Genomic DNA, 27,887 nt, shown 5'->3' with positions numbered 1-27,887 from the left:
TTTAATATTTTTAACAGTCAAAAAAGACTTATATAATGGATAAACGAAACTGGAAGTTTCATCCATGCTTTGAAACGCCAAAACAATCTCGTCGACAAGTGCTGAGCAGAATATACACGGTGTTATTCTGCTGATTTCACGCTGTAAAATGTTGGCTAATTTACTGAACCCCCATCTACCAAAGATTCGTGTACCACAAGGTGGCCAAAAAGTCTACAAGGATGAGTGTGCCTACTCGTTTGACACACCGGTACAGTATGATGACTGATACATTTTGACAAATAGATAAGTGTACTGCGAAGAAAAACTAAAAAGTTCATCCCACTTTCAGGTGAAATGATTTGAATAAATTCACCTTCTTTTACTTTGCATATAATATGTGAAATTATCCAACAAGATTCAAAGGAAAATAAATGGTTAATCTCTCTTTGATTAGACGTAAACATGTTGGCCTACAAATTAAGCTCAACTTCAAGATGACAAGAGTCCATCCCCGCCTTTCGAAAAAAGTGTCATAGATTCCCGAACTCCAGCTAGATGGAACTGATCTGAACGAGGTCTGTGCTGACTGCACCCAAAATGACCTGCACTAAAAATACTTTTTTTTAGATTGATTAACTAATGAATATTGAAGTTGTGTTCAGTCGGCAATGGAAATATAATAGTTCCCTGGAGGATATGCCAAAACTTATTTACATTTAAGACCCACAGGTAGGTTTTAGTGACGCTTCAAAATGGCTGATGAAAATGAAACACTGAATTGACAACACTAAGTGAAATTATATTCAAACTGAAGAGTTTGTGCACATTTATAGATGAACCACATTTTGTTGGTGCAAGTTCTTTAGTTGAAGCAAGTTAGTCTACTGATTGACGAAAAACAGCATGCATTTTGACTATATAGTAAGTAAAAATGAAGCTATATGATAAATATGTGATCACTACAGATGGGTAGCAAGAGGTCTTTTCCCCATAGGAAGAACGCAGGTTGTTAACTTACCTCTACGAAATAAGGAAAGGTATTGTGAGGGGAAGGAAAAGCGTTGGTGTTCAGTTAAGCTTTTTGCTCAGTTTTTTGGTTTTTTTTAACTACATGGTGTAAGGTATTTTTTGTAAATTTACATACAGTGGAAGGGTAAGCTTGTTTTTGAGCTCCTTTATATTGAGCTCTCATACATGTATTGAAGGTTAAACTTATTTTTTTAGCCCCCTGTTCTAAGGTATGGTATGTAAAAACTAATGTTCATACTTGGATGGAAGGTTAAACTTATATTTCTTAATGCTCTATGTGGGCCAACTGAAAACACATGTCAATATTGTGATGTTGTACTCGATCTCTATATTTTACATCTGTGAATGTCTGAGAATAATATCTGACACGTGTATGATGATGTCATTCTATGTTATTTCCCTATAGAAGTCAGTATTTGAACGTATTGCCTGACTTGAACAGTTTGCAGTTTTGGAACTGCTCAATCAGGCGAGCATAAGTATCTAGCTTGGAGAGAAGCACATACAGAAAAATTACATGATTAGAACTTTTTAATGTTGACGTGGTCACCATTGCCAGCTAAGATGTCAGTTGAAAATGAATGGAGCATGTATAATAAAATAGAATTTCACCTATGCCCTTAATATGTGTATGACATGTCCTCTCTGTGTTGAAGGAAAGTGAAAATGGCCTGTACATCTGCATGAGCACATTTCTTGGACTGGGCAAGAAGCATGTAGAGAGACATTACAGAAAGACTGCATCTAGCTGTGCAGTTTATCTACGGATAAAGAGAGTCAGAAAAGAGGTGAGGTCAGTCAGTTCAACCATAAATCAGTCACTGTCATTAATGTCTGCTGTGTGTTTTATGGCTTAGTGGGAGAGTGTGGTACTCCAGCCATGAAGCACATCAACATATCAGTCAGTCAGTTAATCAATCAGTGACTGTGATCAGTCAATTGATCGATCAATCACAGTGATCAGTCCATTGATCGATCAATCACTGTGATCAGTTAATCGATTAATCTATCACTGTCACTGATATTTGCTGTTAGTTTGGTGTGTTTAGACAGAGAGAGAAGTTGGGCTTGGCTCAGTAGTAGGGCCTGCTACTCCAGCCATAAAGCACATCAAGGGTGGTGCACAATCAGTCTGGACAGGAAATTTGTAGACTTCTCTCGCCAGCATTGTTTGTGAGGTGTTAGTGACAATTAGAGGGCATTGACACTCGAGGGTCCCATTGATCAGTTATTAGTTCATTGAAAATCACTTCTCTCCCACTTCTAGGTTGGTAAAATATGGCTGCAGGGAGTTGGAAGAGGCTAGGGCTTAGCGTCAATCAGTAATAATCTATGGGTAAGCCTGCTAGGGGGGAGTGAGTGCTTGGGGTTTAACATCATATTTAACAATTTTTCAGTCATATGACGTTGAAGGAATCCCTACAGAGCATGTAATGTGCCACCTTGTTGCAGGACAGATTTCCACCGCTCTTTTATCTAGTGCTGTTTGAAGATGGCGGTTAGCGTACCAGCGGATGCAATGTCCCAGGAGCCTCTCACCAATGTGGTCACTAGAGTTCAAGTCCAGCTCATGGTGGCATCTTCTTCGGTGGCATCTTCATACATGGGAAGGTCTGCTAGCAACCTGCAGATGGTCACCGTGCTCTGCCCGGTTATCTTCCATCATAATCCGCTGTCGTTTAAGGGCAGTATTCTTGAGTAGAGCTGAAAACACCAATCAAATAAATATGATTTTAAATGTTTAATTTTTTGCAGATTCCACAGTCCGAAGAAGATAAAGAGAGCAAACCCACCAAGCTGGCCATAGGTAGGTAAACCCACCCAGCTGGCCATAGTTAGGTAAACTCACCAAGCTGGCCATAGGTGTAGGTAAACCAACCAAGCTGGCCATAGGTGTAGGTAAACCCACCAAGCTTGCCACAGGTAAGTAAACTCACGAAGCTGGCCATATGTAGGTAAACCCATCAAGCTGGCCATAGATAGGTAAACCCACCATAGTTAGGTAAACTTACCAAGCTGGCCATAGAAAGATAACCCCACCAAACTGGCAATAGCTAGATAAACCCCCTAAGCTGACCATAAGTAGGTAAACCCATCAAGCTGGCCATAGGTAGGTAAACTCACTAAGCTGGCCATAAGTAGGAAAACCCACCAAGCTGGCAATAGTACATTGTAGGTAAGCTCACCAAGTCAGGAATAGGTCGTTAAGCCTGTGTAGGTAAACCCACCAAGCTGGCTATAGGTAGATAAACCCACTAAGCTGGCCATAAGAAGGTAAACCCACCAAGCTGGCCGCAGGTAGGTAAACTCACCAAGCTGGCCACAGGTAGGTAAACTCACCAAGCTGGCCACAGGTAGGTAAACTCACCAAGCTGGCCATAGGTAAATAAACTCACCAAGTTGGCCATAGGTAGATAAACCCACCAAGCTCGTCATAGGTGGGTAGGTAGGTAAACCCACCAAGCCATACTTTCACGGCTCACAAGTAACTCAGAAGGCATGTACTGTGCCAGCTTATGGTCACTTGTTATCTGTGCAAGCTTACTATTTAATTACTTGAGTCTGACTGGTGCATAGCTGTGTTTGGTCAATCTGTCTTTCAGAGAACATGTACTAGTATCGTTCTTCTGGTTTATATGTTTTCTCCAGGCATTGAAGGAGGATTCAGTGTGGAAGAGAAGAAATTCAAGTTTGAGGAAACAACATCAATTGTGGTTCTTCCTGACTGGAAAGAAATCCCTCTCCCATGTGATGAGCTACCAGACATTGTAAGTCATTCTCTTCTATAGATTGGCCAGCCATTAATGTTTGTAGGTGTCATGATGACAATAAGCGATTGGCAATGCCTGTCCGCCCATTTTTGCAGGACAACAATTGTTGAAGATCATTTTTGCACCACCAATATAGTGTGAAAGTCTGTGCATGTATGTCACACCTCAGAAAGTATGTCTGTAACTTACCAGAAGGTGAAGGTTTTCTTAGGGCACTCCAGTTTCTTCCACTTATAAAACTGACCAGTCTTATTAGTGGAAATTCTTGAATAGTGTGGTGTTTAATACGAATCAGTCATGCTTAGCACATTTTGCTAATCTTGATGAATCTTTTTCTGAATCTTGATGGAAAATGAGCTGTGTATAAGTACATTTGTACTCTTACATAAAGTTCATCATTTTCATTCTGCAGACTTTGCATAGATTTGAACCCACTCACTCTGCATGTACAAGACTAGGGGACAGTTTCAGATGACTTGACGGTGACTGGTGGTGATTCACTCCAGCCATGAAACCGAAAGCTCTCATTTAAAGGGAAATACATGTACTGAGTGCAGTTTTAAACAGCCAGTCAGTCAGTGAAGTTGATCCATCACTGAAATTAGGTTGTGCAAGTAGAAAAATGGATTTGGTTACACTGGCTCAGGGGTGCATGACCTGAAGTTTTGAGGCTTGTCAAGATATGCTTGTGATTCAAGTTTGATTCCAGCCTTTTTTTTCTGGATTAGGAATGTTTTTAAACTGCAGAGTAAGTGCTGTTATTAGGGCACGGTTTGCTTACCATCACTTTGATCGGCTAAATTAAATGTTCAGTACTTTGATATAAAACAGATTGCTAGAAAAATAGAACAATGAATGTGTAAAAATTCTCAGTGTATTTTGTATTATACAAGTAAGTACAAATAAGTTATCAATATGATTGTACATATGCTGTGTATGTATCTGAAAATCTTCACAATGTGATTTTCACTGAAAAGTAGACCCCTGTTCTCAGCGTATGATGATAATAACAGACTAAAAATGCGCAACATGTTGTTATTGAATAAGTCCTGTAACTGTAGAATTTGATGGTGGACTGAGCCTATTGGTGTTGTTTCCTTGTCTAGGTTGCACTGTCAGTAGCGGGAATTCTTGGCGCAGAAGATGCTTGGAAGCTTGAGGAGGCAGCTGCAATGGCGGGTACCTGGGATGGGGAGAAGCGCATCATCTCAAAGTAGGCTGGAGCAAAATTTGTCTGATTTACTTTTAATATAAGTATATATGTGTATGTGCAGTTCATGACCTAGTATTTCATGGAAATTTTCTTCAACTATTTATGCATCTGTACTAAGTAGGTGAAAAAAGGTGCAGTTTTATTTGATTGTGGGTAAATCACATATAACTTCACACAATATTTTATCAACTTATCATGCTTATCAACTTTTAAAGTTCCTACAAAACTATGCAGTTGTTTAGTGTATGCAGTTTGCATTGTCTGGCAATCATATTTTGACTGAACACAAGGGTATGCAATGCCTGGTAATCATATTTTGACTGAACACAAGGGTTTGCAATGCCTGGTATTCATACTTTGACCTAACACAAGGGTTTGCAATGCCCGGTAATCATATTTTGACTGAACACAAGGGTTTGCAATGCCTGGTAATCATATTTTGACTGATCACAAAGGTTTGTGTTGTCTGACAACAGAATTTCAGGCAACCAATGATTTGCTCCACCATAGGCCTGACATTCAGCATGGCATATGAGGCAAATATTCTTTCATGGTGCTTTAAATATAAATTACACAAAGCACATAAGGTGTAGGTCTGTCATGTTTGTGTGATCATGATAACAATAATTTTAATGGTGCTTGTGGGTTAAATTTACACTTGTTTAACATCACGTGTCTAACACTGTTTGTGCCACTACAATACTTATGCAGATATGTACCTGATCTGTGGGACAGTTTGACACTACAGCCCTACATACAGGTATGCTCTTAAAATAAATAAATAAGCTGGAATGCCCTCTGAGAGTGCAAATCTCCTCCACAGCTAAAGGCACAAATCGCCCCACCCTACCAAGGGACAGTATTCTGCATATCTATCCTATATGGCTATGGTGAACAATGATCTGTGTGAACTATGGTGAGCATATCCTGTATGTGTATCTAGATCTAGACCACAATAGGTTGTTGCTTGACTGAAGCCGTGTGCAATGGTGAACAGTGATCTGTGTGAACTATGGTGAGCATATCCTGTGTGTGTATCTAGATCTAGACCACCATAGGTTGTTGCTTGACTCAAGCTGTGTACAATGGTGAACAGTGATCTGTGTGAACTATGGTGAGCATATCCTGTATGTGTATCTAGATCTAGACCACAATAGGTTGTTGCTTGACTCAAGCCGTGTGCAATGGTGAACAGTGATCGTTGTGAACTATGGTGAGCATATCCTGTGTGTGTATCTAGATCTAGACCACAATAGGTTGTTGCTTGACTCAAGCTGTGTACAGTGGTGAACAGTGATCTGTGTGAACTATGGTGAGCATATCCTGTATGTGTATCTAGATCTAGACCACCATAGGTTGTTGCTTGACTCAAGCTGTGTACAAACTGTCAGCCAAATCTGCCCAAAGTTTCTGAACAGATAGAAAAAACACCGGCAAGAACATAATCTCTTTGCCGAAGGTTATAAATAAACTTGATTATTGTGATTTCTGTCAGAAGCCAAGTTGATGTATAGGCATAGGCCTGGTCAAAAGACCACAGCATCTGGTTGATTTATTTCTGAACATATTATGCCTAGTGCTTAGTGTGCTGGTGCAGCACAATGACACAGGAGCCTCTCACCAATACGATCACTGTGAGTTCAAGTCTAGATCATGCAGGCTTCCTCTCCAGTTTTATTTTGAAATGTCTGTCAGCAACTTGGGGCAACTGTCAGCAATAATGATCGTGGGTGTCCCCCAGGCTCTGCCCGGTTTCCTCCCACCATAATGCTGACCTTCATTTCTGTGAAATATTCTTGAGTACTGCATACAATTAAATAAATAAGTCAATCAAATAAATATAATAATACACATGTTTGGTTCTGTGCTGCAGGTATGCTGAGTCTCTACAACAGTTAGACAATGGGAAGAAGATCCCACCTACAGGCTGGAAGTGTGAGCAGTGTGATTTGACCTCTAACCTCTGGCTGAACCTCACGGATGGCAGCATCCTCTGCGGCAGGAAGTTCTTTGATGGGAGTGGTGGTAATAACCATGCCTTGGAGGCTTACGCCAAGACCAAGTACCCACTGGCTGTCAAGCTGGGCACTATAACACCCAACGGGGCAGGTAAGGCTTCTACATGTGTCAAATGACACATGAGGGTGACACTGACAAAATGAGGGAAAGCGTGTCAGTGTATACCAAATCTCAAGTATATTCAACCCGTCAGGGCCCAATATAAGAATTCTTTATGTCTAGGTACATTTTTCAAGATTATTATTCTATAGTTCTTGTCTACGTGCCTGGTCTGATTTGGTCAGTATGTTGTACATACATTTAGATATCTGTTGAAGAAAATTTCACATTGCTGAATCATTATCAATAAAAGTATATGAAATGTGAATGTAAAGGTATTTGTAATTGCACTAGTTCTCCTTGCTTTTTTGACTACAGATGTTTTCTCTTACGATGAAGATGACATGGTGGAGGACCCTTTTTTAGCCAAACATTTAGCTCACTGGGGAATAAACATCGCAGCCATGCAAAAGGTGAGCCTGTTCCCTTATCTGGCCAAACCAGTGCTACAGATAATTTTTTGTCAGAGGGGATACGGTATTCCCGACTTTGAAAGATAAGGAGTATGTTAATTACTTCTGACTTTCCAAGTATGCGATACCGCAGAAAAGAGTTGTTTTTTTTCAAGTACTCCACACTTAACTATTTTGGGTCACCAGTAATACACCTGGAAAGTATGAAGTTGATTGAGTGAAAGGAGTGAAGAAAAGACATGTGCATACATGTATACATAAATCGATACGTACAGAGATTCTTCCTTTGTAGTTACACAGGACTATCTTGTATACAAGTAGATGTAGACCTACATATAAATTGCCCAAAAACGTTCTGGAATAAAGTAATTATTTCAACTCTTCCACAAGAGGAATGAATTTCATTGAAGTTAACACATTTATTTCGTATCAATCTGTGTGAGGTTTATTTCAGTAACTCATTCACTGACAGTTTTATTCTGTACTTTTCATTCCTTGTGCTTTGATAGAAGGGGTTGTAGTATTATTTTTTTCTATGGTAACCTGCCAGATGCCAGAGGTAAATTTTCTTTTACCTGTCTAAACACTTCTTGGCCCATACAAACTTGTCAACAACTGCCTTCTTTGTGTCAAAAGATGATAAAACGGTTGTTGATATACATGTAAGCTGAATCCAAATGTAGGGCCTACATTTGAAGACAAGCATTTATTATTTTGTGCTTTAATTATTAGCAGTGTATAGTATAAATCTGAAGTATTCCTGTGCATATGTTACTATCTGTTCTCATGATATTTTTATTTCGTTGCATTAGCTTGTCTCTTCATGAAATCATAGCTACGGGCATATGTCAGGAACTGGACCCTCGATGATACTTTAAAACTGCAGAATGACGATTTGGGGGGAATTGAAATCAGACATTTGGAAGCGATATTAGGATGATTTTGTGCAATACAGAAGCAGAACTTGAAGTATAGCAACCAAAAAGACCATTTCAAACCCTTTGCTAATTCTTTTTCATAGCAAACACTTGAGAATGTCGCAGAGAGAAATATCACGGTAGGCCTTCTCCACAGCTGTGGGTGGTGGCACAGGAACTTTCGGGATCTTGGGCATACACACAAATCTTCTGGCGTATACAGTATGCTCTGCTTTAGAAGCTTATCATCCAATTTTAAAGTGTGTTTACACGTGTATGCCCCTCATCTGTAGCACTGCCAAACACTTACCTCAGAGGGGAATAAACATAGCTGCCATACAAAAGATGAGACTGTACCCTTATCTGGCCAAACTATTAGCGCAGTGGGGAATAAACATAGCAGCCATACAAAAGGTGAGACTGTACCCTTATCTGGCCAAACTATTAGCTCAGTGGGGAATAAACATAGCAGCCATACAAAAGATGAGACTGTACCCTTATTGGGAATAAACATAGCTGTCATACAAAAGGTGAGACTGTACCCTTATCTGGCCAAACTATTTGCCCAGTGGGGAATAAACATAGCTGTCACGCAAAAGATTAGCTTGTACCCTTATTGGGAATAAACATAGCTGTCATACAAAAGGTGAGACTGTACCCTTATCTGGCCAAACTATTTGCCCAGTGGGGAATAAACATAGCTGCCATGCAAAAGATTAGCTTGTACCCTTATTGGGAATAAACATAGTGGCCATTCAAAAGGTGAGACTGTACTCTTATCTGGCCAAACTATTTGCCCAGTGGGGAATAAACATAGCTGCCATGCAAAAGATTAGCTTGTACCCTTATTGGGAATAAACATAGCTGCCATACAAAAGGTGAGACTGTACCCTTATCTGGCCAAACTATTTGCCCAGTGGGGAATAAACATAGCAGCCATACAAAAGATGAGACTGTACCGTTATCTGGCCAAACTATTTGCCCAGTGGGGAATAAACATAGCTGCCACGCAAAAGATTAGCTTGTAACCTTATTGGGAATAAACATAGTGGCCATTCAAAAGGTGAGACTGTACCCTTATCTGGCCAAACTATTTGCCCAGTGGAGAATAAACATAGCTGCCATGCAAAAGATTAGCTTGTACCCTTATTGGGAATAAACATAGTGGCCATTCAAAAGGTGAGACTGTACTCTTATCTGGCCAAACTATTAGCTCAGTGGGGAATAAACATAGCTGCCATACAAAAGGTGAGACTGTACCCTTATCTGGCCAAACTATTTGCCCAGTGGGGAATAAACATAGCAGCCATACAAAAGATGAGACTGTACCGTTATCTGGCCAAACTATTTGCCCATTGGGGAATAAACATAGCTGCCACGCAAAAGATTAGCTTGTAACCTTATTGGGAATAAACATAGTGGCCATTCAAAAGGTGAGACTGTACCCTTATCTGGCCAAACTATTTGCCCAGTGGAGAATAAACATAGCTGCCATGCAAAAGATTAGCTTGTACCCTTATTGGGAATAAACATAGTGGCCATTCAAAAGGTGAGACTGTACCCTTATCTGGCCAAACTATTAGCTCAGTGGGGAATAAACATAGCTGCCATACAAAAGGTGAGACTGTACCCTTATCTGGCCAAACTATTTGCCCAGTGGGGAATAAACATAGCTGCCACGCAAAAGATTAGCTTGTACCCTTATTGGGAATAAACATAGTGGCCATTCAAAAGGTGAGACTGTACCCTTATCTGGCCAAACTATTTGCCCAGTGGGGAATAAACATAGCAGCCATACAAAAGATTACCTTGTATCCTTATTGGGAATAAACATAGTGGCCATTCAGAAGGTGAACCTGTACTCTTATCTGGCCAAACTATTAGCTCAGTGGGGAATAAACATAGCTGCCATACAAAAGATGAGACTGTACCCTTATCTGGCCAAACTATTTGCCCAGTGGGGAATAAACATAGCTGCCATGCAAAAGATTAGCTTGTACCCTTATTGGGAATAAACATAGTGGCCATTCAAAAGGTGAGACTGTACCCTTATCTGGCCAAACATTTAGCTCAGTGGGGAATAAACATAGCAGCCATACAAAAGGTGAGACTGTACGCTTATCATGCCAAACTATTAGCTCAGTGGGGAATAAACATAGCAGCCATACAAAAGGTGAGACTGTACCCTTATCTGGCCAAACATTTAGTGACCCATCGTCTTGACCGAAGTTGAAAAAAAAACTTCCAAAGATGGCAGACGTTGATTTGAGTTGTTTGATTTGAAAGTTTAAACGGCTGGATTACTGTTGAAAGATGGTTTACCAGTGCGTCTTTTGACATATCACATTTCGGGCGTTTTAGGGACTCAGTGGATAGTAAAAATGAGGTGGGATTCAAACATAAGTGCATAGGCCTCAGTGTTTGATGTGCTGTGTTTCAGACAGAGAAGTGTGTAGGCCTCAGTGTCTGACGTGCTATGTTTCAGACAGAAAAGTGTGTAGGCCTCAGTGTTTGACGTGCTGCACTTCAGACAGAGAAGTGTGTAGGGCTCAGTGTTTGATGTTCTGCGTTTCAGAAAGAGAAGTGTGTAGGCCTCAGTGTTTGACATGCTGCATTGCAGACAGAGAAGTGTGTAGGCCTCAGTGTCTGACATGCTATGTTTCAGACAGAAAAGTGTGTAGGCCTCAGTGTTTGATGTTCTGCGTTTCAGAAAGAGAAGTGTGTAGGCCTCAGTGTTTGATGTGCTGCGTTTCAGACAGAGAAGTGTGTAGGGCTCAGTGTTTTATGTTCTGCGTTTCAGAAAGAGAAGTGTGTAGGCCTCAGTGTTTGATGTGCTACATTTCAGACAGCGAATTGTGTAGGCCTCAGTGTTTGATGTGCTGCGTTTCAGACAGAGAAGTGTGTAGGGCTCAGTGTTTGATGTTCTGCGTTTCAGAAAGAGAATTGTGTAGGCCTCAGTGTTTGATGTGCTACATTTCAGACAGCGAATTGTGTAGGCCTAAGTGTTTAATGTGCTGTGTTTCAGACAGCGAATTGTGTAGGTCTAAGTGTTTAATGTGCTGTGTTTCAGACAGCGAATTGTGTAGGTCTAAGTGTTTAATGTGCTGTGTTTCAGACAGCGAATTGTGTAGGTCTAAGTGTTTAATGTGCTGCGGTTCATACAGCGAATTGTGTAGGTCTAAGTGTTTAATGTGCTGTGTTTCAGACAGAGAAAACAATGATCGAGATGGAGATTGATCTGAACCAGAAGGTTGGAGAGTGGGACGTGATCCAGGAGGCGGGCAATAAACTCATCCCAGTCTATGGACCTGGACTCACTGGCATCCGTAACCTTGGCAACAGCTGCTATATGAACTCCGTCATGCAAATCCTCTTCACAGTCCCAGACTTTCAGAAGCGGTAAATTGACCAGTTAATTTTTAGTCCTTTGATTCCTTGAGACTGTTGGTTCTCTGTGGTTGGATGTGCGAAGAGACATTCTTTCTGAAAACATGTGTTTTTCAAGAGCATATGTCTTTGTAAAGAAATTGTGTAATAATGGCCATTTTACGCAATACAAGTAAGAGCAGAGTGTTTTTGGTCCTACAAATATTCTGTAAATGAGAAAAAACTTAAGACATTATCCTTTGACCAGAGAACAGTTGTTAAAAAGTACATTATACATGTACATTACTGAAGCTTAAGTCTTAACACTTGGTACTTTAGTCAGGATTAAACTTAATACTGTGCTTGTTTAAAATCTTAATTGAGATTAAGGTTGTTGAGATCTACCATGTGTTGCTCTAACCTAGTGACAAGTCTGCAGAGGCTGTCTTGTTGTATGGCAGCATGTTCGATGTGAGACTTTGCTTTCATTGTACATACTCAGAATTGAACGCAGTGTGCAGTGACATATGTATGACCTCAGACAGTTCAGCTGTTTTATACCTCTTTCCCAGATATGCAGAGGCTGCTGAAAGGATATTTGATGACGCGCCCAGTGACCCTACATCTGATTTCAACACTCAAATGTAAAGTGCTTAAAATTTTTGTCTTTATCCAGCTTGCCCAAAGTACACTGTACTTTTAAGGGTAAATGTTGATTTTTTGGCGTTAAATGTTGTATAGAGCTAGTTCCTTGGCAAAGTTTATTTTAAAATTGTGTGCAGTCAAGGTTTGAATATTTTGTATGTATTTGTATTATCCAGAATCTGTAGTAGATGACATACTGAAGGTTTTGGGCAAAAAATCCATAGTCACTAATCAAAAGTATCAAATACTGTACTATTGTTGCAAACCACCTGATGACAATGTGGGAGGTTTAGTTGTTGTACAGTGTATGCCCACTGCCCACCACAAGCTGTTGGGTGTCTCCTAACCAGGCAGTGTGTCACATTTTATTTTATCATCTTTGATTATGACTAAAGTTAAAGTACCAAGTACACATGAACTTGATATTCAGGTCACTGTTCTGTGACAGGTAAATGTAGGAAATTGCTCAAGTCTATGGTTATTTGGCTAGTTACAAAATACAGTGATTCTTGCTAACTAAAGGCAACACATCCTGACCAGGGTGTGAGTAGCTTGGCAGTTGTCCTGAGACATGGACACTCCTCCTTGACAGATCACATCTGTAACACATCTTGTTTTTGACTTAGTTAGTGTGACCCATAATGTCTTTGAGTTCGTGCACACTTTGCCTATTTCTATTGAGACAGGGCAAAGTTTGGTCACGGTTTGCTGTCAGGTGACTACTCTCAGCCAATACCAGAGGGGACAGAAGACAAAGTTCAGGTATCATCTGTTTGTTCTGGTTCAGAAATGTGAGGAGTTTAAATTTGTGTTTATAGTTCCATTGTATGAGTATGCTCAGGTTGACTACCACAATAACTAAATACAAAGTCCCAAATATACTGTGACAAATTTAGTAGAATTACAGTCCCTGTCAATCAACCCCCTACCCGCTTTACTGCACAGAGCCATATTTAACTCACAGTGGACCCCTGGTAGGCACGGTCACAACTCCTGTCAGTGTGTCATATGACTTTGTTGAAAATTTATATGTCAAATATGTATCCAGTTTATGTGGCTTATATTGTAGGCCCCCAGAGGAATCCGTCCTCAGATGTTCAAGTCATTGATTGGTCGCGGTCATCCAGAGTTCTCCACCAAACGACAACAAGATGCTCAAGAATTCCTCCTCCACATCATTAATGTCATAGAGGTACAGTTATTTTAGAGGGAAATAAGTGAAACACCTGCTTTGGTTCAGGGTAGGCTAATTAAGTAAATACACTGGCAGTTTTAGCTAAGTAACAAAATGAGGAAACAAGAATGTGTGTAATGATAAAAATAAGCAGGAGTAACTCATTCAGCAAGAACACAGTTGGATGTTCATCTCAGAACCTGGGACTACCATCTGGGTCCACCATCTGGGTCCACCATCTGTGTCCACTGTCCACCACTGGCATACATGCATGAGTTTCTGTTTTGGGAGAATATATATGTAATTCACGTGGTTCCATCAAAAAAGTTTATTGTACAAATATTGGTACATTTGTAAAATAGATTTTCAGAATGCATGTAATGGTTGAAACAAAAATTTCTGAAAACTTTCAGTTTTAGAGGTAAAAAGATGGGTGAGGTATAGCACATGTATGAGTGACATCAAGTGACAGTTAAAGCATTAGACAGAGTATATTACAGTTAAATGGTGCCTGAGAACTCCAGTGCTCAGCTAACAGGTGTGATTGTATACCAAGGTTGTACATGTAGAAGAAGTGGTAGCTCACCAGCCTTTGTCATGGAAACTGATTTTAGAGAAACAGTCGAGGGACAGAAAATCCAACTGACAGCTTCAAGTATGAGGTAGAGGAGAGGGTCCAGTGTGGGGGGTCGAGCAAGGTGCGCTATAGTAAACGTTCAGAGTACCTGCTCTCATTGAACATCCCCCTAGAGGCTGCTGTAAACAAAGGTGAGAAAGACCAGAGTAGACAGCCGTGTCACTAACAGACTGCTTTTAATGTTGATTTTGTGTGTTTGGAAATATTTGGAAAATTATAATAAAGGGAATCTGGATTAAAAAATAATTGTTTTTACCTCAGAGATAAATTCATTTCATAATTTATTTGCAGTAGGTATATTTTATTTACAAAACAATGAAATGATGAGAAGAATTTAGGATGGTTTGTAATTTGTGAACTTGGTTATTCATCTCTTAGACATTGTACATGTTCATGTATACATAGAATTCAAATTTCACATTGTCTGACCCTGTATTTACTGTTTTCTGTAGATGAAGTCTTGGCCTATGAAGCAAAAAAGCAACAGCTGGCAGTAGAGTCAAAGAAAATGTAAGTACATATTCCTAGAATGAAAATCTTCTCTGTTTCACCTGTAGTAACAACACAACCCAACCCAACACATCACAAGAGACATCTGTATGTATGGCTTGCTGGTAAGCTTTAAATACTTCATGTGTAAATGCATTTTCTATAAGGATACAGTAAATATATGAATTACAAACTATTTGAAAAGAGAAATCTGTGGAGTAAATTTAAGTTCAGAAAAGCTTTATTGCTTGAGAAAAATCTTGAGGGTTTGTTCATGTTCTGATATAAAAAAGTTTGTAGAAGAAAGGGAATGTTGTCATTGAATTTCCTTGGATATTGTTTGTCCACTTGTGCATTTTAAATCACCCATGGCACTTCCATGATCTCATTTGTCTGTTCAGTCATGTGACTTTGAAAGGATTTGAGTTAAATTCATCAACTTCAAAATATCAGATATTTCTGTCTTGATGGATAGCCTATTGCAAGGTCATGTGTTCCAGATTTTGATTTTATAGACTTGTGCCACTTTCTTCTCAATCTACAAATTACAAGGTTTCTCTGTTCCCATTTTTTCATCTTACTGTTAAATTTTATCATATTTAATGATGTGACAAAGTTAATGATTTTGACGGTTGTGATTAATTACTGAAGGCAATTTGGTTATTTTTATCTGCATTGTAGAGATCCATCAGAAATAGTTCGTCCCCAAATTCCTTTACAGTCATGTATAGAATCTTTCGCTGCCACAGTGATTATAGATGATTTCTACAGCTCAGCTCTCCAGTCCAAGTGCAAAGCTCAGCAGTAAGTTTTTTGTATGTACAATGTAGCAATGTAGTATTCCAGGTCTCTGTGCATCGATGAACATTTGAATTTCCATTAGTCAGATTAGACATTCTGATTTTGCTATTCTAATATAACAAGAATATATAACTCGATTGGAAGGTTTGCATAGGATCGGGTAATATGCTTTTTTTTTACCAACTTCAGAATGTCTGCTTTGAAATTCCATATTTATTTTATTTTTTCAGAACAACCAGATTGTCAACATTTCCAGACTTCTTAGTGATTCAGTTAAAAAAGTTCACCATAGGAGAGGATTGGGTGCCCAAGAAGTTAGGTGAGATTTTACTGATTTGAGTCTCTGCTTAACCTTATTCAAATACACAAAATGATAAGTGACATTGTTGAAATATAAATAGTAAATGGAATATTGCTTAGTGAAAGTTGAATGCCACAAATATTTTTCTTGTGAAAGATGGAAATGTCTCCTCATGGTTTATCATTTCCAGTTCTCCCTGGAAAAGTATTTATGGTATTCAAAACTCACCGTTCAATAACCTCTGTGTATTCTACAGTGGGGTGTGTTATCTGCTGGGCGTCCCAGTTTCATCCACATGTGCTCCAAAGAAATGTCTATCAAAGAGAAAAACAGCATCTTATCAATAATCCTTTAACGGTAATGAAGTGTTACAGTTGATATCACGCATGTTGGCTGTGTTGCACTCTGATGTGTTGTTGCATATACCTGTATATGGGTTTCTGATTTCAGATGTCTCTGTTGATGTCCCCGACACTTTGGACCTGTCTCCTCTCAGGGGTCAGGGTATGCAGCCAGGGGAGGAAGAGTTGCCAACAGAACAGACAGATGAACCAGGTATGTTGTAATCCAAGCCTTCCTCCTACATCCAGGGGAAGAACTGCTGTCCCCAGAATTGGCAGATGAACCAGGCGTGTGGTAATTACAGCCTTCATCCCACACCCAGGGGAGGAAGAGCGGTCCCCAGAACAGAGCAGATGAGGTATGTTGTAATCTCAGCCTTCCTCCTACAGCCAGGGGAGGAAGAGCTGTCCCCAGAACAGACCAGCTGAGGTATGTTGTAATCTCAGCCTTCCTCCTACGGCCAGGGGAGGAAGAGCTGTCCCGAGAACAGACCAGCTGAGGTACATGTATGTTGTAGTCTCAGCCTTCCTCCTACAGCCAGGGGAGGAAGAGCTGTCCCCAGAACAGACACGTATGTTGTGGTCTCAGTCTTCCTCCTACAGCCAGGAAGAGCAGTTCCCAGAACAGAGCAGCTGAGGTATGCTGTAAGCTAAGCCTTCCTGCTATAGCCAGGGGAGGAAGGTGCTGTCCCCAGAACAGAGTAGCTGAAGTATGTTGTTATCTCAGCCTTCATCCTACACCCAGGGGAGGAAGAGCGGTTCCCAGAACAGAGCAGCTGAGGTATGTTGTAGTCTCAGCCTTCCTCCTACAGCCAGGGGAGGAAGAGCGGTGCCCAGAACAGAGGAGCTGAAGTATGTTGTAGTCTCAGCCTTCCTCCTACAGCCAGGGGAGGAAGGGCTGTCCCCAGAACAGAGTAGCTGTGTATGTTGTGGTCTCAGCCTTCCTCCTACAGCCAGAGGAAGAAGAGCGGTCCCAGAACAGAGCATCTGAGATATGTTGTAGTCTCAGCCTTCCTCCTACAGCCAGGGGAGGAAGAGCGGTCCTTAGAACAGAGTAGCTGAGGTATGTTGTGGTCTCAGCCTTCCTCCTACACCCAGGCGAGGAAGATTGGTCCCCAGAACAGACCAGCTGAGGTATGTTGTAGTCTCGGCCTTCCTGCTATAGCCAGGGGATTAAGAGCAGTCCCCAGAACCCCGGTGCTGCGGGCATAGGTTTATGATACAGCCAGCCATAAAGATGTACTTTTACATGTAGTTATTATTTCCAGAATGCTTGTTTTACTCTGGAAACAGTAATGCAGCCTGCTGACTGTAACAACTCACCACAATATTTATTATTTATTTGATTGGTGTTTTACGCTGTACTCAAGAATATTTCACTTATACCACGGCGGCCAGCACACCACAATACAACTGGCATTGCTTCACTGACCAAGTTTGGTATGTTCATCACCAGGTTTGGTATGTTCATGACCAGGTTTTGTGTGTTGATCACCAGGTTTGGTGTGTTCATGATGTGGTTTGGTTTTTTCGTGCCCCTGTGTGTTTGTTCTCACGTTCCTCAACTCATAAACCAAAACACGGAACATTGTGTCAGTCAGACGCTCATGAATACTTTGTAAATCATTGTGCATAAAAATAATGGATTGAAAAGAATAAAGAAAGTATATTTTTAGCTGAAAAATAGGTTATTGTGGGTAAATTCTTGTCATATACATTTGTATGTAGGCCTACCTGTGCTGGGTCACATGACTTTCTTCATGGGATTGCATACCTGATGTTGATTACCTGTTTCAGAGATTCAGATTGACGAATCCGTTGTCACTCAGCTAACAGAAATGGGGTTTGCAAGGGAAGGCTGTCGAAAAGCAGTATACCATACAAAAAATACAGGTGTAGAAGCTGCCATGAACTGGGTGATGGAGCATATGGGAGACCCAGGTAGGGACTGCTGCTGACTGCTGTGTATGGGACAGTGATAGCTGCCAAAAAAGAAATGATGTAAAATCATCACTTGGTTTTGTGAACTCAGTAAGGCTGTATTTTCACATTTCTTTTTTGTGTATATATACTGCTTTCCTATATGACATACTTCTGAAGTCTTGACTACCTAGGTGTGGACAGGAGATAATGTATGCACTTTAATGTGTTATTACCCATCAACATCCCAATATGGCCGATATTTCATCACAGACAATGTATAAACTTTGAGTGATGAAAAATGTCAGGGGGAAGGAAGGATCAACTTAGGAGCATTATTAATGATAAATTGTACATATAACTGGTCATGATTTCTCTTCTGGGATTTATTTGCAGATTTTGAAGTTCCCCTTCAGCTTCCCAAAAAGTCAAAAGATTCCTTTTCACCCAATGAAGAAGCAGTTGCTATGATTGTCTCCATGGGATTTACCATTGAACAAGCATCTATGGCCTTGAAAGCAACTGTGAGTTACTTTCTCAACATCTTCCTTCCTTAATAACATTAGCATTTAAACATTAAAATCTCGTTATTAATATTTGCAAGCCTGCTCTTGCAGTCTTTCTGTCTGTCTGTCTGTCTGTCTGTCTGTGTGTCTGTCTGTCTTCAAATCATCCATGCCACTAATTTTAATATTTGCTTTCTTTTCTCTTCTCCTCACTTTTTTGGGATGGAAGATTGACATTGACCATGTTTCATCCATATCAGCAGACTTTCCTTTATGTTTGTCTTTCTTGTTAGAATGACCACGTTTCATCCATATCAGTAGACTTTCCTTTATGTTTGTCTTCCTTGTTAGAATGACCATATGTTTCATCCATATCAGCAGACTTTCCTTAATGTTTGTCTTCCTTGTTAGAATGACCACATGTTTCATCCATATCAGCAGACTTTCCTTAATGTTTGTCTTCCTTGTTAGAATGACCACATTTCATCCATATCAGTAGACTTTCCTTTATGTTTGTCTTCCATGTTAGAATGACCACATTTCATCCATATCAGTAGACTTTCCTTTATGTTTGTCTTCCTTGTTAGAATGACCATATGTTTCATCCATATCAGAAGACTTTCCTTTATGTTTGTCTTCCTTGTTAGAATGACCACATGTTTCATCCATATCAGCAGACGTTCCTTTATGTTTGTCTTCCTTGTTAGGATGACCACATGTTTCATCCATAGGAGTGGACTTTCCTTTGTGTTTGTCTTCCTTGTTAGAATGACCACATGTTTCATCCATATCAGCAGACTTTCCTTTATGTTTGTCTTCCTTGTTAGAATGACCACATTTCATCCATATCAGTAGACTTTCCTTTATGTTTTTCTTCCTTGTTAGAATGACCACGTTTCATCCATATCAGCAGACTTTTCCTTTATGTTTGTCTTCCTTGTTAGAATGACCATGTTTCATCCATATCAGTAGACTTTTCCTTTATGTTTGTCTTCCTTGTTAGAATGACCATATGTTTCATCCATTTCAGCAGACTTTCCTTTATGTTTGTCTTCCTTGTTAGAATGACCACATTTCATCCATATCAGTAGACTTTCCTTTATGTTTGTCTTCCTTGTTAGAATGACCATGTTTCATCCATATCAGTAGACTTTTCCTTTATGTTTGTCTTCCTTGTTAGAATGACCATATGTTTCATCCATTTCAGCAGACTTTCCTTTATGTTTGTCTTTCTTGTTAGAATGACCACATGTTTCATCCATATCAGAAGACTTTCCTTTATGTTTGTCTTCCTTGTTAGAATGACCACATTTCATCCATATCAGTAGACTTTCCTTTATGTTTTTCTTCCATGTTAGAATGGCCATGTTTCACCCATATCAGTAGACTTTCCTTTATGTTTGTCTTCCTTGTTAGAATGACCATGTTTCATCCATATCAGTAGACTTTCCTTTATGTTTGTCTTCCTTGTTAGAATGACCATATGTTTCATCCATTTCAGCAGACTTTCCTTTATGTTTGTCTTTCTTGTTAGAATGACCACATGTTTCATCCATATCAGAAGACTTTCCTTTATTTTTGTCTTCCTTGTTAGAATGACCACATTTCATCCATATCAGTAGACTTTCCTTTATGTTTGTCTTCCATGTTAGAATGACCACATTTCATCCATATCAGTAGACTTTCCTTTATGTTTGTCTTCCTTGTTAGAATGACCATATGTTTCATCCATATCAGTAGACTTTCCTTTATGTTTGTCTTCCTTGTTAGAATGACCACATGTTTCATCCATATCAGCAGACGTTCCTTAATGTTTGTCTTCCTTGTTAGAATGACCACATGTTTCATCCATATCAGCAGACTTTCCTTTAAGTTTGTCTTCCTTGTTAGGATGACCACATGTTTCATCCATAGGAGTGGACTTTCCTTTGTGTTTGTCTTCCTTGTTAGAATGACCATGTTTCATCCATATCAGTAGACTTTCCTTTATGTTTGTCTTCCTTGTTAGAATGACCATATGTTTCATCCATTTCAGCAGACTTTCCTTTATGTTTGTCTTTCTTGTTAGAATGACCACATGTTTCATCCATATCAGAAGACTTTCCTTTATGTTTGTCTTCCTTGTTAGAATGACCACATTTCATCCATATCAGTAGACTTTCCTTTATGTTTGTCTTCCATGTTAGAATGACCATGTTTCATCCATATCAGTAGACTTTCCTTTATGTTTGTCTTCCATGTTAGAATGACCATATGTTTCATCCATTTCAGCAGACTTTTTTTTATGTTTGTCTTCCTTGTTAGAATGACCACATTTCATCCATATCAGAAGGCTTTCCTTTATGTTTGTCTTCCTTGTTAGAATGACCATGTTTCATCCATATCAGTAGACTTTCCTTTATGTTTGTCTTCCTTGTTAGAATGACCATATGTTTCATCCATTTCAGCAGACTTTCCTTTATGTTTGTCTTTCTTGTTAGAATGACCACATGTTTCATCCATATCAGCAGACTTTCCTTTATGTTTGTCTTCCTTGTTAGAATGACCACATTTCATCCATATCAGTAGACTTTCCTTTATGTTTGTCTTCCATGTTAGAATGACCATATGTTTCATTCATATCAGTAGACTTTCCTTTATGTTTGTCTTCCTTGTTAGAATGACCATATGTTTCATCCATTTCAGCAGACTTTCCTTTATGTTTGTCTTCCTTGTTAGAATGACCACGTTTCATCCATTTCAGTAGACTTTCCTTTATGTTTGTCTTCCTTGTTAGAATGACCACATTTCATCCATATCAGCAGACTTTTCCTTTATGTTTGTCTTCCTTGTTAGAATGACCACGTTTCATCCATATCAGTAGACTTTTCCTTTATGTTTGTCTTCCTTGTTAGAATGACCATATGTTTCATCCATTTCAGCAGACTTTCCTTTGTGTTTGTCTTCCTTGTTAGAATGACCATGTTTCATCCATATCAGTAGACTTTCCTTTATGTTTGTCTTCCTTGTTAGAATGACCATATGTTTCATCCATTTCAGCAGACTTTCCTTTATGTTTGTCTTCCTTGTTAGAATGACCACATGTTTCATCCATATCAGCAGACTTTCCTTTATGTTTGTCTTCCTTATTAGAATGACCACATTTCATCCATTTCAGCAGACTTTCCTTTATGTTTGTCTTCCTTGTTAGAATGACCACGTTTCATCCATATCAGTAGACTTTCCTTTATGTTTGTCTTCCTTGTTAGAATGACCACATTTCATCCATATCAGCAGACTTTCCTTTGTGTTTGTCTTCCTTGTTAGAATGATCACATGTTTCATCCATTTCAGCAGACTTTCCTTTATGTTTGTCTTCCTTGTTAGAATGACCACGTTTCATCCATATCAGCAGACTTTCCTTTATGTTTGTCTTCCTTGTTAGAATGACCACGTTTCATCCATATCAGCAGACTTTCCTTTATGTTTGTCTTCCTTGTTAGAATGACCACATGTTTCATCCATATCAGCAGACTTTCCTTTATGTTTGTCTTCCTTGTTAGAATGACCACATTTCATCCATATCAGTAGACTTTCCTTTATGTTTGTCTTCCTTGTTAGAATGACCACGTTTCATCCATATCAGCAGACTTTCCTTTATGGTTGTCTTCCATGTTAGAATGACCATGTTTCATCCATATCAGTAGACTTGCCTTTATGTTTGTCTTCCTTGTTAGAATGACCATATGTTTCATCCATTTCAGCAGACTTTCCTTTATGTTTGTCTTCCTTGTTAGAATGACCACGTTTCATCCATATCAGCAGACTTTCCTTTATGTTTGTCTTCCTTGTTAGAATGACCACATTTCATCCATATCAGTAGACTTTCCTTTATGTTTGTCTTCCATGTTAGAATGACCATATGTTTCATCCATATCAGTAGACTTGCCTTTATGTTTGTCTTCCTTGTTAGAATGACCATATGTTTCATCCATTTCAGCAGACTTTCCTTTATGTTTGTCTTCCTTGTTAGAATGACCACGTTTCATCCATATCAGTAGACTTTCCTTTATGTTTGTCTTCCTTGTTAGAATGACCACATTTCATCCATATCAGCAGACTTTCCTTTGTGTTTGTCTTCCTTGTTAGAATGATCACATGTTTCATCCATTTCAGCAGACTTTCCTTTATGTTTGTCTTCCTTGTTAGAATGACCACGTTTCATCCATATCAGCAGACTTTCCTTTATGTTTGTCTTCCTTGTTAGAATGACCACGTTTCATCCATATCAGCAGACTTTCCTTTATGGTTGTCTTCCATGTTAGAATGACCATATGTTTCATCCATTTCAGCAGACTTTCCTTTGTGTTTGTCTTCCTTGTTAGAATGACCATGTTTCATCCATATCAGTAGACTTTCCTTTATGTTTGTCTTCCTTGTTAGAATGACCATATGTTTCATCCATTTCAGCAGACTTTCCTTTATGTTTGTCTTCCTTGTTAGAATGACCACATGTTTCATCCATATCAGCAGACTTTCCTTTATGTTTGTCTTCCTTGTTAGAATGACCACATTTCATCCATATCAGTAGACTTTCCTTTATGTTTGTCTTCCTTGTTAGAATGACCACGTTTCATCCATATCAGCAGACTTTCCTTTATGGTTGTCTTCCATGTTAGAATGACCATGTTTCATCCATATCAGTAGACTTGCCTTTATGTTTGTCTTCCTTGTTAGAATGACCATATGTTTCATCCATTTCAGCAGACTTTCCTTTATGTTTGTCTTCCTTGTTAGAATGACCACGTTTCATCCATATCAGCAGACTTTCCTTTATGTTTGTCTTCCTTGTTAGAATGACCACATTTCATCCATATCAGTAGACTTTCCTTTATGTTTGTCTTCCATGTTAGAATGACCATATGTTTCATCCATATCAGTAGACTTTCCTTTATGTTTGTCTTCCTTGTTAGAATGACCATATGTTTCATCCATTTCAGCAGACTTTCCTTTATGTTTGTCTTCCTTGTTAGAATGACCACGTTTCATCCATTTCAGTAGACTTTCCTTTATGTTTGTCTTCCTTGTTAGAATGACCACATTTCATCCATATCAGCAGACTTTTCCTTTATGTTTGTCTTCCTTGTTAGAATGACCACGTTTCATCCATATCAGTAGACTTTTCCTTTATGTTTGTCTTCCTTGTTAGAATGACCATATGTTTCATCCATTTCAGCAGACTTTCCTTTGTGTTTGTCTTCCTTGTTAGAATGACCATGTTTCATCCATATCAGTAGACTTTCCTTTATGTTTGTCTTCCTTGTTAGAATGACCATATGTTTCATCCATTTCAGCAGACTTTCCTTTATGTTTGTCTTCCTTGTTAGAATGACCACATGTTTCATCCATATCAGCAGACTTTCCTTTATGTTTGTCTTCCTTATTAGAATGACCACATTTCATCCATATCAGTAGACTTTTCTTTATGTTTGTCTTCCATGTTAGAATGACCATGTTTCATCCATATCAGTAGACTTGCCTTTATGTTTGTCTTCCTTGTTAGAATGACCATATGTTTCATCCATTTCAGCAGACTTTCCTTTATGTTTGTCTTTCTTGTTAGAATGACCACGTTTCATCCATATCAGCAGACTTTCCTTTATGGTTGTCTTCCATGTTAGAATGACCATATGTTTCATCCATATCAGTGGATTTTGCTGTACGGTTGTCTTCCCTGGAATTCTGACGCTGATTGTTAATGTGAAGTATTTTTTGCATGCTTGACAAGGGATGTATTTGCATGCCTGACATGGTACGTATTTTGCATGCCTGACATGGTATGTATTTGCATGAATCACATATCTACAGCCATGTTCAACAAGTACATCTTTCAGGTTAAACAACAGGAGTCGATCTTGGCTGAGTATTTGAGGTTTCCTCCAGCCATTAAGGAACCATTAAGGAGTGACATTATAGAGCATATAGGTGACAAATCTTTCAGTATGAAGTTAAAACAACAATGAAATAAATAAAATGTATTAAAAACATGGATATGGCATATGCTGTTTTTCCATGATGTATGTGAGTTTTGGGTGGGCATGAAGCATAAGTGTAGTGGCCTGGGAGCTACATACATGTATGGATCAAATCTTAGGTAAATGCTACACTCAGTCTTACCCACAACCGTGGGAAAGAAGTGTCTGTTAGAGGAAATTGAACGTCATCGGACTTCAGTAAGATCATCTGACTAACCTGAGGACACATTAGCATCATTTGGGCAGTGGAGACTCCATGGTTTGGGCATTGAAGACTCCATGGTTTGGGCAGTGGAGACTCCATGGTTTGGGCAGTGGAGACTCCATGGTTTAGTTGAGCAGTGGAGACTGGCTGGTTTGGACAGTGGAGACTGCCTGGTTTGGGCAGTGGAGACTCCCTGGTTAGGTCGGGCAGTGGAGACTCCCTGGTTTAGTCGGGTAGTGGAAACTCCCTGGTTTGGGCAGTGGAGACTCCATGGTTTAGGCAGTGCAGACTCTATGGTTTTGGCAGTGGAGACTCCCTGATTTGGGCAGGAAGACTCCCTGGTTTAGTTGCGTTAAACGTCACTGTTCACATAATGTTACATGCTTCAGTCTTTCTTCCACTGGTTTGGCTGCACTCGTAGATCAAGAGGTTTGTCCACAGTTTTCTCATTTTAAGACAATTTAACTTTTGAAATTACAGGATAACAATGTGGAGAGGGCAGCCGATTGGATATTTAGTCATGCAGATGAGCTGACTCAGCCAATGGAAACAGAGTCTACAGGAGCCAATGAACAGGCACCAAAGTTCAGAGATGGACACGGGAGTAAGTTAAACATTTCGGTGATCCCTGGCTGCCCTCAAAAAGCATTTTTAAAGGCAAATAGATGTCATAAAATATTACTTTTAATGTGGAACTTCAAATCCAGCTCTCATCCTTTGGGAGTCACTCTAGACCAGAAGTTTTATTACTTTTCCAGAAGAACAAAATCTTTGTTTTTCGCAATTTCGGTTTTCTCTAGTCACAAACTATCAACTTTTGTGTGTTTGAAATACTCTTGAGTACTTGAAGAACACATACCATCTTGCCTTAAGTACTTGTGGAGCACATACCATCTAGCCTTGAGTACATGTAGAACACATACCATCTTGCCTTGAGTTCATGTGGAACACATACCATCTTGTCCTGAGTGCATGTAGAACACATACCATCTTGCCCTGAGTAAATGTAGAACACATACCATCTTGCCTTGAGTACATGTAGAACACATACCATCTTGCCCTGAGTACATGTAGAACACATACCATCTTGCCCTGAGTAAATGTAGAACACATACCATCTTGCCTTGAGTACATGTAGAACACATACCATCTTGCCCTGAGTAAATGTAGAACACATACCATCTTGCCTTGAGTACATGTAGAACACATACCATCTTGCCCTGAGTACATGTAGAACACATACCATCTTGCCCTGAGTAAATGTAGAACACATACCATCTTGCCTTGAGTACATGTAGAACACATACCATCTTGCCTTAAGTGCATGTAGAACACATACCATCTTGCCTTGACAATAATAGACAGCATAAGTGAACAACAGCTTCCTGAAACATCCATCCATGTACATGTAACTCAGGGCGTGTGTTACTGTATAAGTGATTTGTCTCGTGGAGAGTTTGTTAGTAACTCACCAAAGGTCAGTGGTTCACACAGGCAATCAGGTTTCCTCCACCCATAATAAAAGGCCAGCATCCTGGAAGTGAAAAAAACTTATGACTATAACGTTAAACAACAATAGAATAATTACATGTGGGCTATAGTTTGATATAAAATGATACCGTGTTACAGTTTCCTGTATCTTATGCATATCACATACCTTCGTATGTCAGATTACTGGACTGCTGTGTTTTCTCCACAGAGTACAGACTGGTTGGCTTCATCAGTCATATGGGTACGTCCAGTCTGGTGGGACATTATGTCTGTCACATCCTCAAGGATGGACAGTGGGTGATATTCAATGATGAGAAAGTGGCACTATCGGTGAATCCTCCTAAAGACTTGGGCTACCTGTACCTCTACCAGAGAGAAGAGTGATTCCGGCACTGTGGCTATGATGCATTCCATGGTAGAGGGAGGATGGCATAAACCTTACCCAGCTGCTGACTTGTGTACCCCCATAAATCAGAATGGAAGTGTCCGTACAACATTGCATCTATGATTTACACCGTACATGACGTAATTTCTGCTGACAGAACCTTCACTGATTGTCTTAAAGCTCACGAGATGAACATAGCCTTCCTGACATCCGACTTGTCCGGCTGCATGATGCCTGTGTATGCTTGTAACTTGCTTGCACATGCTTTCAGTTCTACTAGTGCTATAGAAGTGGACAATGTCCAGTGCTGTGTTACTACATCATGACTATTGCTAAAGTGTACAGTGGGAAGTTATGACTTCTTGTCATATCTCACCCCTTTATATAATGCCTCACAACACTTGTGTATTCACTGTTTTCAATTTCATTGTAATAAACGTTAGGACAAAGCAACATGTATATGTCGGGCAAACTTAAGTTATAATAGTAAGATGCGCATCTGTTATACAGAATATGTTTTGTGCAGCTGTACATAGGGATTAACATGGATTGTGCTTGGATATCTACAAAGTGCTGGTCTAAGGACAATTCAGCCCATAGTTTACAGTTAGCTGCATTAATTCTATCATCTGTCTTCGTACTGGCATATGATGGGATGTTCCCGTATAATACTGTGCTGATGAAACAGGCCTCTTCTTACGTCAGTTCCTGATCTGTCCGACTCGTTGTCATATGCATGAGGTAATGGTAATTAAACAGTGAACTGATAACATTTCGTTTCTTTGCTGGCGTCATATTAGATATGAACCAGCATAAAAACGAAAGGCATTTCTTTGTTTAATAACTTCTGCTAATTTAAGGCTAGTATAAAATTCGTCAGTGCCCCGATTTTTAGTGAGTAGTGTGTGAATGATAGTAATTTGAACATATCCTTTTGACAGGTACAGTGAGCCATCGTAGTTACTGTCAACTATGTCCAGGATTGCTTTGTGGTGCATTACTTGGTTTCAAATCCACAACTGGCAGTTGAAACCCAAACCCACGACCTACCTACTGAGCCTTTGAACAGAAAAAGTTGTTCAGGAATGAGACTCAGAAAAAATATCGTTTAGTGGACAAAAAAATAGAAGTAATGTGTCTTGATTTATTTGATTGGTGTTTTTTTTTTT

The 27,887-nt window shown here is 39.5% G+C and overlaps 1 protein-coding gene across 1 annotated transcript; it reads left to right on the top strand.

Annotated features, from left to right (window-relative positions):
• Positions 1-81: 81 nt before the first annotated feature.
• On the top strand, positions 82-27,883 carry LOC135465542 (ubiquitin carboxyl-terminal hydrolase 5-like). Its single transcript, XM_064742779.1, has 20 exons — positions 82-250; positions 1,668-1,799; positions 2,767-2,818; positions 3,661-3,779; positions 4,889-4,995; positions 6,869-7,104; positions 7,432-7,526; positions 11,649-11,842; positions 12,382-12,453; positions 13,141-13,216; positions 13,524-13,646; positions 14,243-14,396; positions 14,718-14,775; positions 15,436-15,558; positions 15,786-15,874; positions 16,307-16,411; positions 17,995-18,138; positions 18,514-18,641; positions 25,323-25,446; positions 26,542-27,883. Exons 1-20 carry the CDS (start codon positions 149-151, stop codon positions 26,715-26,717), a joined length of 2,409 nt encoding a protein of 802 aa, XP_064598849.1. The 5' UTR covers positions 82-148; the 3' UTR covers positions 26,718-27,883.
• Positions 27,884-27,887: the final 4 nt, after the last annotated feature.

The sequence above is a fragment of the Liolophura sinensis genome, chromosome 5 (assembly GCF_032854445.1).
Source record: "Liolophura sinensis isolate JHLJ2023 chromosome 5, CUHK_Ljap_v2, whole genome shotgun sequence".
In the NCBI taxonomy this organism is placed as follows: domain Eukaryota; kingdom Metazoa; phylum Mollusca; class Polyplacophora; order Chitonida; family Chitonidae; genus Liolophura; species Liolophura sinensis.
The sequence above is the reverse complement of the archived record's forward strand: the minus strand, read 5'-3'. Positions and strand labels throughout refer to the sequence as shown.

Bases quoted from the DNA above. Each gene is read 5' to 3' on its own strand.
- LOC135465542 (XM_064742779.1), top strand. From the start codon at position 149: ATGTTGGCTAATTTACTGAACCCCCATCTACCAAAGATTCGTGTACCA. The intron at 14,397-14,717 runs GTGAGAAAGACC...TGTTTTCTGTAG, and splicing joins AGAGGCTGCTGTAAACAAAG to ATGAAGTCTTGGCCTATGAA. The intron at 14,776-15,435 runs GTAAGTACATAT...TCTGCATTGTAG, and splicing joins GCAGTAGAGTCAAAGAAAAT to AGATCCATCAGAAATAGTTC.